The sequence below is a fragment of the Salmo salar genome, chromosome ssa20, assembly GCF_905237065.1.
Source record: "Salmo salar chromosome ssa20, Ssal_v3.1, whole genome shotgun sequence".
Lineage (NCBI taxonomy): Eukaryota > Metazoa > Chordata > Actinopteri > Salmoniformes > Salmonidae > Salmo > Salmo salar.
Window position 1 is genome coordinate 32,634,952 of NC_059461.1, and position 13,137 is coordinate 32,648,088.

General features: G+C 43.5%; 1 protein-coding gene across 1 annotated transcript in view; it reads right to left on the minus strand.

The window, feature by feature from the left end:
• The window catches only part of LOC106580456 (polypeptide N-acetylgalactosaminyltransferase 9), a 140,940-nt gene that overhangs the window by 85,943 nt on the left and 41,860 nt on the right, over nt 1-13,137 (minus strand). The window contains exons 3-4 of the mRNA XM_014161543.2: nt 7,893-8,059; nt 2,500-2,674 (exon numbers count right to left, since the gene is read on the minus strand). Coding sequence (XP_014017018.1) covers nt 2,500-2,674; nt 7,893-8,059 — 342 coding nt within the window. The remainder of the gene's footprint in view (nt 1-2,499; nt 2,675-7,892; nt 8,060-13,137) is intronic.

Here is a 13,137-nt window from a genome sequence, read left to right on the forward strand (position 1 = left end):
ATTGCATAGTCATATGATGATGACTACAGGGGCTTGTGACTAATGAATGTACACATCTAAGGTTGCGGGCTAGCAGAACAATACACCACATACATTCAACAAATTTGTAATGTTTTTTCCCCCTATTCCCACTGAAATATAATCTATTATACTCAGCTCTGTGCACACATACTGTATAAGCACACTCACCGTTGAAGTGGGGAAAAATGGTCTGTATGCAACACAAAACCTGTTTCCTACAAGAATGTAGTGGCTGATGCGTTTCATCTCATATACAGTATCTATGTTTTTTAACATACCACAGCTTCTTCAATAGAATCAGTGGGATCCAAGTGCACAGCTGTACTTTTCAGAAATATAGAGTCATGCAAAGCAAATGCACGGCTGCCGTATCGAACAGAAGCCACACTTTAAATGTAGAGTGTGAGTGTGAGTGTATGCGTGCGTGCGGCGTGAGTCATGAAGGCAGCAAGTGAGCTAACTCAAAGGATAATTTTGATAGATCCCTGCATGTAAAACAGGGGAGCGAACATCAGAAACAATGAGGGTGGACCCGTGGAGGTGAAAGGATGGTGAGGGGGCGGAAAAGCACATCCATTTTTTAACAGGACCAGATGGGGGAACAGATGAGGGAACCACCAGGGTATCAATTATCATCACCCACTCCAACTCCTGATGAAACCAACCAACTCCCCGGCTGGCTGGCTGGCAGAGACACCCTGTGGGTTTGGAGTGTCCATTAAGTTCTCACTAAAAGCACTCCTGGGCGAGAATCAAGGTACATGAGATCCTCCTCTGCCCAGAGGTCAAAAGGATGACAGTGATGAATGATTAGCGGATCAGATCACAGTAGATGGACTGTCTGTGGCAATATGTGATTTGGTTTGATTTTGGATGATACTATCTGTGCTCATATTTGTGTATGTCTTTTTCAGCTTTGATGCTGTGTGTTGATTTATTATAGTCAAATCTGTGTTAGAATCACACAGTTGTTTATTCATAAGTAGGGAGGAGGAAACCAGGACTTCCTGACCACGTGACCTGACTTGGTAAATCTAGTCAGACCACGTGACCTGACTTGGTAAATCTAGTCAGACCACGTGACCTGACTTGGTAAATCTAGTCAGACCACGTGACCTGACTTGGTAAATCTAGTCAGACCACGTGACCTGACTTGGTAAATCTAGTCAGACCACGTGACCTGACTTGGTAAATCTAGTCAGACCACGTGACCTGACTTGGTAAATCTAGTCAAACTCTAAGCTTTATTCATAACACGATAGAATTCAATACTCTTCAACAATATATTTAACCACAATTTTATTGAAGTGATAAGTAAATATATTCTGCAAATATTTGTCATCTTCTTTTCCCTTTCTGGCTGATGTTTCAGTTATGAAGCAACGGCGGTATCTTGTTAGGTGAAGTGACTGAGCTACAGCCAGGGAGGCAGACAAACAATTTATTACCCAAACCTTTGGTTCCAGCCCTCCCCCAGATTCCCCAGGAACACACCACACACTCTACGTCTTGAAAAGACTGACAGGATGACAGGCTCAAATTAGGTGCCAATTACAAGGCACTTGAGTGACTTGTTTGGTGGTAAGCATAGGTGCCAGCCAGACATTGGGTTGAGACCCCCTTAAGTAATTTCCATCATGCTTATAACACTAAAGCCTAAGGCTGGAGGAGGGTGAAACAATGTGGCAAAAACATCGTTTAATCTGTTATCTCTTATTTCATTGTCCCACCACCGTAAAAACATGGCTTAGGCTTATTTCTGCGACTTACACTACAGTACAGTACAGGTAACATAATTGAAACTCAAACAGTGTCTTTTCTATTGGCCATTAGTCACAGTTCAGAAGTGATGAGTTTGAACCTCAGGAAAAGCTTATTAACTGTTCTAACTAATTCAAAATGGAGGTCATGTTCCCGGAATGTGCTGCCTCAGTAACAATTCTTCGTAGCGTAAGCACAGTTTAGCTGACGCTTAATCAAAATGCTTGAGGGGCGACCTGCATATTTAATCTACGATTATGTAGGACTACAACCATTGCTGTCACGCCCTGACCTGAGAGCCGTTTTTCTCTGTTTAGTTAGGTCAGGGTGTGATATGGGGTGGGCATTCTATGTATTTTATTTCTATGTTTTGGCCAGGTATGGTTTCCAATCAGAGGCAGCTGTCTATCATTGTCTCTGATTGGGAACCATACTTAGGCAGCCCTTTTTCCCTCCTTGAGTTGTGGGATCTTGTTTTTGTGCAGCTGCCTTTGAGCAGCCCCAGAACGTCACGTTTCTTTCTGTTTATCCTGTTCATTGTTTTGTTTCGGTTTCACTTCAAAATAAAGGATGTGGAATTACCGGCACGCTGCGCCTTGGCTTATTTATGACAGGGAGTTTGAGGACAGTGATCGTGACAATTGCACTCTAACATGAACCCCAAGAGTAAAAAGGACAAAGAAGAGATAGCGTATGAAGATGAAGCACAGTTCTTACCAGGCAGTGTTGAACTCTACATGGGCATCAAAGAAACCTACAACCGGGGCGGTTGCAGCATTCCAACCGTGTATCCTGGCTCGGATCAGGCCTTCCCTCTTACTGTTGCGGACGATCTTCACCAGACCTGGGTAACGCTTGTTCACATACTGGTCCAGATTGAACTTCAGCTCCACTGGAAAAACAAGAGAAAGAGAATCAGTTATTTTGGATAACAGAAACACTGACAAGTATTGACTTCACTGCAAATGGGCCTGTAAGTAAGAATTTCATGGTGAGGTCGACATCTGCATATGTGACAAATAACATTTTATTTGAACATTTTATTTGAAATGAATAGCTTGCAGAAAGTGTTGAATCTGATATACAACAATACATTTGTTATTCTGAAAAGAATGGGGTTAATTGCCCCAAGAACAGCACACAACAGAGCTCAGCATCATGAGTTACATAGAGTAAGTAAAACTAGAGCGACCCAGCACAACACAGATTACCTTATTCTTTCTGTACTGTAAAAACGTTCTCTCCCTCTTACTCTACTCCAGGGGATGAGCCTAGCTTTCTTTCCGTGTCACTGTCATCCCTGGAAATAAAGGCTGTGAGGTAAACAAGCAATTCCACAAATGGCAGACTAACTGACTGATCCCAATGTAATGTTTGTGGAGGATTGACAAGTGTTTGAGGTTCTCCCATCAAGTTGCTAAGTACTTGAATTTCTATTTGAGGGAGAGAAAGAATAATAAGGGCAATTGGCATGCACAGTTTTATAATGGAGCTGACGCCTAGAACTGATGCATGGAGCAGACGCCTGGAGCAGACGCCTGGAGCAGACGCCTGGAGCAGACGCCTGGAGCAGACGCCTGCTCCACACATAAATCAACCTCTGAAAGAACACCAGGGTTAATCTGTATGTGACAAATAAAATGTAATTTCATTTGAAGTTGACATTTAAAATGGTTAAGGTTAAAGTTAGGTAAGGGTTATGGTTCGGTTAATGGTAGGGGTTAAGGTTACTAACCGTGAGAGTATGGTGCATGTCTCTGTGTCTCTGTGCCTGCCTGTTGGCTTATTTGAGTGTGTGGACGCATTTATGTTTGTTTACTAGAATGGTTTGTGACCTATGTGCAAGCTGTGGCTACACAGATGCAGCTAAAAGATGATGAAACCCAACAGAGTGCAATAATTGCATGGCTGTTTTGCTGGGAGGGAGAAATGTTAAAGGATCCCCTCTGGTGCACAGCAAATAAATAGAAAGTTGGAATGCATCGGCAGCACTGGAGAATTATGAACCAAGGAATAGGTTTTAAATGAATTGACAGTGCAAAACAGAAAATATGAGTTTTAATTTAATAGCCCCCGCGACATGTTCAGCGAAGTCAGGAACCAATACACGCAGTCAGTCAGGAAAGCAAAGGCTAGCTTTTTCAAACAGAAATTTGCATCCTGTAGCTCTAACTCCAAAAGGTTTTTGACACTGTAAAGTCCATGGAGAACAAGAACACCTCCTCCCAGCTGCCCACTGCACTGAGGCTAGGTAACACGGTCACCACCGATAAATCCATTATGATCGAACATTTCTCTATGGCTGGCATTTCTCTATGGCTGGCCATGCTTTCCTCCTGGCTACCCCAACCACGGCCAACAGCGCCGCCCACCCGCAGCTACATGCCCGAGCCTTCCCAGCTTCTCCTTCACCCAAATCCAGATAGCAGATGTTCTGAAAGAGCTGCAAAACTTGGACCTGTACAAATCAGCTGGGCTAGACAATCTGGATCCTCTCTTTCTAAAATTATCTACCACCATTGTTGCAACCAGTCTGTTCAACCTCTCTTTCATATCGTCCGAGATCCCTAAAGATTGGAAAGCTGCCGCGGTCATCCCCCTCTTCAAAGGGGTAGACACTCTAGACCCAAACTGTTATAGACCTGCCTCTCTAAAGTCTACGAAAGCCAAGTTAATAAACAGATCACTGACCATTTCGAATCCCACCGTACCTTCTCCGCTGTGCAATCTGGTTTCCGAGCTGGTCACGGGTGCACCTCAGCCACGCTCAAGGTACTAAACGATATCATAACCGCCATCGATAAAAGACAGTACTGTACAGCCGTCTTCATTGACCTGGCCAAGGCTTTCGACTCTGTCAATCACCGCATTCTTATCGGCAGACTCGATAGCCTTGGTTTCTCAAATGACTGCCTCGCCTGGTTCACCAAATTCTTCGCAGACAGAGTCCAGTGTGTCAAATCAGAGGGCCTGTTGTCCGGACCTCTGGCAGTCTCTATGGGGGTACCACAGGGTTCAATTCTCAGGCTGACTCTTTTCTCTGATTATATCAATGATGTCGCTCTTGCAGCGGGTGATTCCCTGATCCACCTCTACGCAGACGACACAATTCTGTATACATCTGGCCCTTCTCCAAACGAGCGTCGATGCCCTACAACACTCCTTCCGTGGCCTCCAACTGCTCTTAAATGCCAGTAAAACCAAATGCATGCTTTTCAACCGTTCGCTGCCCGCACCCGCCCGCCCGACTAGCATCACTACCCTGGACGGTTCTGACCTAGAATATGTGGACAACTACAAATACCTAGGTGTCTGGCTAGACTGTAAACTCTCCTTCCAGACTCATATTAAACATCTCCAATCCAAAATGAAATCTAGAATCGGCTTTCTATTTCGCAACAAAGCCTCCTTCACTCACGTCGCCAAACTTACCCTAGTAAAACTGACTATCCTACCAATCCTCAACTTCGGCGATGTCATCTACAAAATAGCTTCCAATACTCTACTCAGAAAACTGGATGCAGTCTATCACAGTGCCACCCGTTTTTTTTATCAAAGCCCCTTATACCACCCACCACTGCGACCTGTATGCTCTAGTTGGCTGGCCCTCGCTACATATTCGTCCCCACTGGCTCCAGGTCATCTATAAGTCTATGCTAGGTAAAGCTCTGCCTTATCTCAGCTCACTGGTCACAATATAAACACCCACCCGTAACACGCGCTCCAGCAGGTATATCTCACTGGTCATCCCCAAAGCCAACACCACCTTTGGCCGCCTTTCCTTCCTGTTCTCTGCTGCCAGTGACTGGAACGAATTGCAAAAATCTCTGAAGCTGGAGACTTATATTTCCCTCACTAACTTTAAACATCAGCTATCTGAGCAGCTACCTGATCGCTGCAGCTGTACATAGTCCATCTGTAAATAGCCCACCCAATCTACCTATCTCATCACCATATTGGTTTTATTTACTTTTCTGCTCTTTTGCACACCAGTATCTCTACTTGAACATCATCATCTGCTCATTTATCACTCCAGTGTTAATCTGCTAAATTGTAATTACTTCGCTACTATGGCCTATTTATTGCCTACCTCCTCACGCCATTTGCACACACTGTATATAGACTTTATTTTTTCTATTGTGTTATTGACTGTACACTTGTTTATTCCATGTGTAACTCTGTGTTGTTGTTTGTTTCACACTGCTTTGCTTTATCTTGGCCAGGTCGCAGTTGTAAATGAGAACTTGTTCTCAACTAGCTTACCTGGTTAAATAAAGGTGAAATAAAAAATGCATGAAATTCACACATATTGCACCGTACAGGTAGCCATAGGATTTCAGGGTGGTAATGGTAAGGTCGTGAAATCATGCCTAGCATTAGGCAGGTAGCCTAGCGGTTAAGAGTGTTGGACCAGTAACCGAAATGTCGCCGGTTTGAATCCCCGAGCTGGCAAGGTGGAAAAATCTGCCATTCTGCCCTTGAGCAAGGCAGTTAACACACAACATGAACTGCTCCCTAGGTGTCAATGATGTTGATTAATGCAGCCCCCTGCACCTCTGATTCAGAGAGGTTGGGTTAAATGCAGAAGACACATTTTGGTTGAATGCATTCAGTTATGCAACTGACTAGGTATACCCCTTTCTTTCCTATAGATTTGAATTCCAACAGGCTCATTAAACCGTTTACATCTAATACTATGTGAGCTGGAACAATGAATGAATGTTTGGGACTGTTACTGTATGGTATACACAGCTAGATAAAACGCTCATCAAGTAGAACATGCATTTAGCTCCCCCCCCCCCCCGCCCGCCCAGCTATGGCTAAGGAGCAACCCTGAAAAAAACCTATCAGCAACCAATAAATGTCCCAGCTAAAGGATATGTGTCAGAGAGACAAGAAAAACATGTTCCCTGTGTGTGACTCATTATGCCACTGTGCTGTGCCTCAAGTAGCCAAGCCAGCATGTTAATAGTCTAATGTCACTGGAGAGAACAGCATCTACATGTGCACACATAACCTTCACCAATCACAACCATTAAACAATGGGGTATACAGAGAGGGGGGAGTAAGTGGGTTGGTATTTTGACGCAGCGGCTGCCATTTGTGCCTACCTCGTTTGGTTTAAATGGTTGTCTATTGCCTCTATGGGGACAGTAGGCATGTGCCAATGTTGACTCTTACTTGGTCCTCTTTCAAGATGTTATTTATGCGCCTCCTCTCTGCGCCAGCCTGGGGGACACTGGGACTAAGCCCAACTCCATGCCAAGTGATGGAGGGCCAAGTGTCGGTTGGAATCTAGTTCATTGTCCCTGTCCACTGAAACAGGCAGGCTTCTGGAAGTCGTGGCTGAGCAGAGAGGGCTGCCATGGGGCGTGCAGGTGTGTGGAAGCAACCAAAACCTCACGCAGACCAAATCACAGTGGAGATTTTTTTTCTGGTTATTTTTAAACTCACTAACAGTGTTCAAGAGCACACCCCCGAGGGTTCTTCATCCCCCTCTCTCTACTTTTCCTCTCTTCTCTGAACACACACACATAGACAGACAGACAGACAGACAGACAGACAGACAGACAGACAGACAGACAGACAGACAGACAGACAGACAGACAGACAGACAGACAGACAGACAGACAGACAGACAGACAGACAGACAGACAGACAGACAGACAGACAGACAGACAGAATCCCACTTAAATTGGACATGTATTTATTGTTAAGAAACTTGACTAGTTTGTTTTATAAGGGAATTGACACCTCTGGCACTTTTCCCACACACAAACAGATGCAATTCTTTGTTTGTGACACCACCCTCCACTTTTAAAAAGCCAAAAATGAATTGGAGAAGTAATGTTTGTGGAGCAATAAGCCAAAACAAAATGCAGTAACACAGGGATTGTGGTTCTTCTAATGAAACGTTGGAAACAATCTAGTAGAATCTTGTTGTTTTGCTTGCTCTTTAAGATCTAGTTCGGCAGACAGTAGCAGCACTGTGACAAATGCTGATGTAAAAAAGGCTTTATAAATTCAATTGATTGATTGATTGAGTACAGCCACAAGGAATGAACAGTTAGATGGTTATACTGAAGAATCATCTAGACTAGAAGTCTTACCACTGTCACTGTTGTCGTCCACCAGGATGATCTCCTTGAGAAGGTGTGCAGGGGTGTGGTTGACCACGCTGTGGACGGACCGCAAGATGACCGACAAGGCCTCATTCACAAAGATGAACACCACTGAGATCTGAGGGAGGTCCTCTGGATAGGTCAACTGCTTGCACCTGTAATGAAACAAATCAGACTGTTTTAGAATTATGGAACACAATTCAGGATTTGGAGAGAGAAACTGTCAAAGTCAGCTGCCCTCTTTCATTTGAATAAACCAAATTTTGTTTGCATGTTCTAAACATTCATTGTATGAGACAGAAGATGTTGAAATGCAAAATGTATGAAGAGTTGTGTATGTACTGTATGCTCAGTGAATTAATGTTGTTTTATATTGTCCCCTAAAAGCGTAACACGGTCCCAAACCATTTTCTGACAAAGCAAAGTAGGGGAAATAGGAACACATATCTTTCTTGTGAGGGTTGTGGCAAGGGAAAGTTGCAGCCTGGCTGTAAATGGAAAATGCAGCGCTGTCCTGGCTAGCTCACTCTCTCTCTCTCTGTCTCTCTGTCTCTCTCTCTGTGTCTCAATTCAATTCAAGGGCTTTATTGGCATGGGGAACATATGTAAACATTGCCAAAGCAAGTGAAGTAGATAATAATCAAAAGTGAAATAAACAATAAAAATTAACAGAAAGCATTACACTCACAAAAGTTCCAAAAGAATAAAGATATTTCAAATGTCATATTATGTGCAAATAGTTAAAGTACAAAAGGGAAAATAAATAAACATGTCTCTCTTTCTCTCTCTGTTTTTTTTCTCTCTCGCTCTCTCTCTCTCTCCCTCTCTCTCTCCCTCTCTCTCAATTCAGAAATGAAGAGTAAACATTACACTCACAAAAGTAAAATAATAATATAGACATTTCAAAGGTTATATTATTGGCTATGTACAATGTTGTAACAATAGTTGAAATACAAAAGGAAAAATGAATAAACAGATAAATATAGGTTGTATTTACAGTGGTGTTTGTGCTCCACTGGTTGCCCTTTTCTCGTGACAAGTCACAAATCTTGCTGCTGTGATGGCACACTGTAGTATTTGTGTTGTTTCACCCAAAAGATATAGGACTCTATCAAGATTGGATTTTTTTTTCAAATTCTTTGTGGGTCTGTGTAATCTGAGGGAAATATGTGTCTCTAACATGGTCACACATTTGGCAGGAGGTTAGAAAGTGCAGCTCAGTTTCCACCTCATTTTGTCGGCAGTGGGCACATACTGTAGCCTGTCTTCTCTTGAGAGCCAGGTCTGCCTATCACAGCCTCTCTCGATAGCAAGGCCATGCTCACTGAGTCTGTACATAGTCAACGCTTTCCTTAATTTAATTTTGGGTCAGTCACAGTGGTCAGGTGTTCTGCTACAGTGTATTCTCGGTTTACTGCAAAATAACATTCTAGTTTGCTGTTTTTTGTTGATTCATTACAATGTGTAAAGTTATTATCTTTTTGTTTTCTCATGGCTTGAGAATCGCTTCCTTTTAGTTGGTTGTAGAATTTAATTGCTCTTTTCTGGATTTTGATCATTAGCGGAAATCGTCCTAATTCAGCTCTGCATGCATTATTTGGTGTCTCTCTCTCTCTCCAGTCCCCACAGCCAACAGTCCCTCTCTCTCTCTTTCTCTCGCTCTCTCGCTCTCTCTGTCTCGTCTCCACAGCCAACAGTCCCTCTCTCTCTCGCCCTCTCGCTCTCTCTGTCTCCAGTCTCCACAGCCAACACAGTCTCTCTCTCTCTCTTCCTCTCTCTCTTTCTCTCTCTCTCTGTTACAGTGTTGAAACATTGTGCAAATAGTTAAAGTACAAAAAGGAAAAATAAATAAACACAAATATGGGTTGAATTTACAATGGTGTTTGTTATTCACTGGATACCCTTTTCTTGCGGCAACAGGTCACAACTCTTGCTGCTGGGATGGCACACTGTAGTATTTTACCCAATATATATGGGAATTTATCAAAATTTGATTTGTTTTCAAATTCTTTGTGGGTCTGTGTAATCTGATGGAAATATGTGTCTCTAACATGGTCACACATTTGGCAGGAGGTTAGAAAGTGCAGCTCAGTTTCCACCTCATTTTGTGGGCATTGTACACATAGCCTGTCTTCTCTAGAGAGCCAGGTCTGCCTACGGCGGCCTCTCTCAATAGCAAGGCTATGCTCACTGAGTCTGTACATAGTCAAAGCTTTCCTTAATTTTGGGTCAGTCACAGTGGTCAGGTGTTCTGCCACTGTATACTATCTATGGCCAAATAGCATTCTAGTTTGCTCAGTTTTTTTGTTAATTCTTTCCATGTGTCAAGTAACTATCTTTTCGATTCCTCATGATTGGGTTGGGTCTAATTGTGTTGCTGTCATGGGGCTCTGTTTGTGTTCGTGAACAGAGCACCAGGACCAGCTTGCTTAGGAGACTGTTCTCCAGGTTCATCTCTCTGTAGGCGATGGCTTTGTTATGGAAGGATTGGGAATCGCTTCCTTTCAGGTGGATGTAGAATTTAACATCCCTTTTCTTGATTTTGATCATTAGCGGGTAACGGCCTAATTCTGCTCTGCATGCATCATTTCGTGTTTAACGTTGTACACAGAGGATATTCTTGCAGAATTCTGCATGCAGTCTCAATTTGGTGTTTGTCCCATTTTGTCAATTCTTGGTTGGTGAGCAGATCTTCGACCTCACAACCATAAAGGACAAGTATTTTTTAGCCAGATCCTAATTGGTATGTCAAATTTTATGTTCCTTTTGATGGCATAGAGGGTCCTTTTTGCCTTGTCTCTCAGATCGTTCACAGCTTGTGGAAGTTACCTGTGGTGCTGATGTTTAGATCGAGGTGCATAACGTTTTTTGTGTGCTCTAGGGCAACGGTGTCTAGAGGTATTTGTATTTGTGGTCCTGGCAACTGGACCTTTTTTGGTACACTATTTTTACTGAGATTTACTGTCAGGGCCCAGGTCTAACATAATCTGTGCAGAAGATCTAGGTGTTGCTGTAAGCCCTCCTTGGTTGGAGACAGAAGCACCAGATCATCAGTAAACAGGAGACATTTGACTTCAGATTCTAGTAGGGTGAGGCCGGGTGCTTCAGACTGTTTCAGTGCCCTCGCCAATTTGTTCATATAAAGTGCATTTGAAAAGTATTCAGACCCATTTATTTTTTCCACATTTTGTTACGTTGCAGCCTTATTCTAAAATGGATTCAATTTTTTTCCTTCTCTTCAATCAACATACAATATCCCATAATGACAAAGAAAAAACTGGTTTTTAGGAATTTTTGCAAATGTATAAAGAAATAAATACTGAAATATCACATTCAGACCCTTTACTCACACCTTTGGCAGTGATTACAGCCTCGAGTCTTCTTGGGTATGACACTACAAGCTTGGCACACCAGTATTTGGGGAGTTTCTCCCATTCTTCTTTGAAGATCCTCTCAAGCTCTGTCAGGTTGGATGGGGAGCGTCGCTGTACAGCTATTTTCAGGTCTCTCCAGAGATGTTTGATTGAGTTCAAGTCCAGGCTCTGGCTGGGCCCCTCAAGGACATTCAGAGACTTGTCCCGAAGCCACTCCTGCGATGTTTTTTTATTTATTTATTATTCTTTATTTTATTTCACCTTTATTTAACCAGGTAGGCCAGTTGAGAACAAGTTCTCATTTGCATCTGCGACCTGGCCAAGATAAAGCAAAGCAGTTCGACACATACAACAACACAGAGTTACACATGGAATAAACAAACATACAGTCAATAATACAGTAGAAAAAGTCTATATACAGTATGTGCAAATGAGGTAGGATAAGGGAGGTAAGGCAATAATGGTGGCGAAGTAATTACAATATAGCAATTAAACACTGGAATGGTAGATGTGCAGAAGATGAATGTGTGAGTAGAGATACTGGGGTGCAAAGGAGCACGATGAATAAATAAATACAGTATGGGGATGAGGTAGTTGGGTGGGCTATTTACAGGTGCAGTGACCTGTGAGCTGCTCTGACAGCTGGTGCTTAAAGCTAGTGAGGGAGATATGAGTCTCCAGCCTCAGTGTTTTTTGTAGTTCATTCCAGTCATTGGCAGCAGAGATCTGGAAGGAAAGGTGGCCAAAGGAAGAATTGGCTTTGGGGGTGACCAGTGAGATATACCTGCTGGAGCGCGTGCTACGGATGGGTGCTGCTATGGTGACCAGTGAGCTGAGATAAGGCGGGGCTTTACATGGCATAGCAGAGACTTGTAGATGACCTGGAGCTATTGGGTTTGGCGATGAGTTTGAAGCGAGGGCCAGCCAACGAGAGCGTACAGGTCACAGTGGTGGGTTGTATATGGGGCTTTGGTGACAACACAGATGGCACTGTGATAGACTGCATCCAATTTGTTGAGTAGAGTGTTGGAAGCTATTTTGTAAATGACGTCGCCGAAGTCGAGGATCGGTAGGATGCTCAGGTGTATGTTTGGCAGCATGAGTGAAGGATGCTTTGTTGCGAAATAGGAAGACGATTCTAGATTTCATTTTGGATTGGACATGCTTAATGTGAGTCTGGAAGGAGAGTTTACAGTCTAACCAGACACCTAGGTATTTGTAATTGTCCACATATTCTAAGTCAGAACCGTCCAGAGTAGTGATGCTGGATGGGCGGGCAGGTGCGGACAGCGATCGGTTGAAGAGCATGCATTTAGTTTTACTTGCATTTAAGAGCAGTTGGAGGCCACGGAAGCAGAGTTGTATGGCATTGAAGCTCGTCTGGAGGTTAGTTAACACAGTGTTCAAAGAAGGGCCAGAGGTATACAGAATGGTGTCGTCTGCGTAGAGGTGGATCAGAGAATCACCCGCCGCAAGAGCGACATCATTGATGTATACTGAGAAGAGAGTCGGCCCGAGAATTGAACCCTGTGGCACCCCCATAGAGACTGCCAGAGGTCCGGACAACAGGTCCTCCAATTTGACACACTGAACTCTATCAGAGAAGTAGTTGGTGAATCAGGCGCGGCAATCATTTGAGAAACCAAGGCTGTTGAGTCTGCCGATAAGAATGTGGTGATTGACAGAGTCGAAAGACTTTTGTCAGGTCGATGAATATGGCTCTACAGTAATGTCTCTTATCGATTGCGGTTATGATATCGTTTAGGAGCTTGAGCGTGGCTGAGGTGCACCCATGACCAGCTCTGAAACCAGATTGCATAGCGGAGAAGGTACGGCGGGATTCAAAATGGTCAGTAATC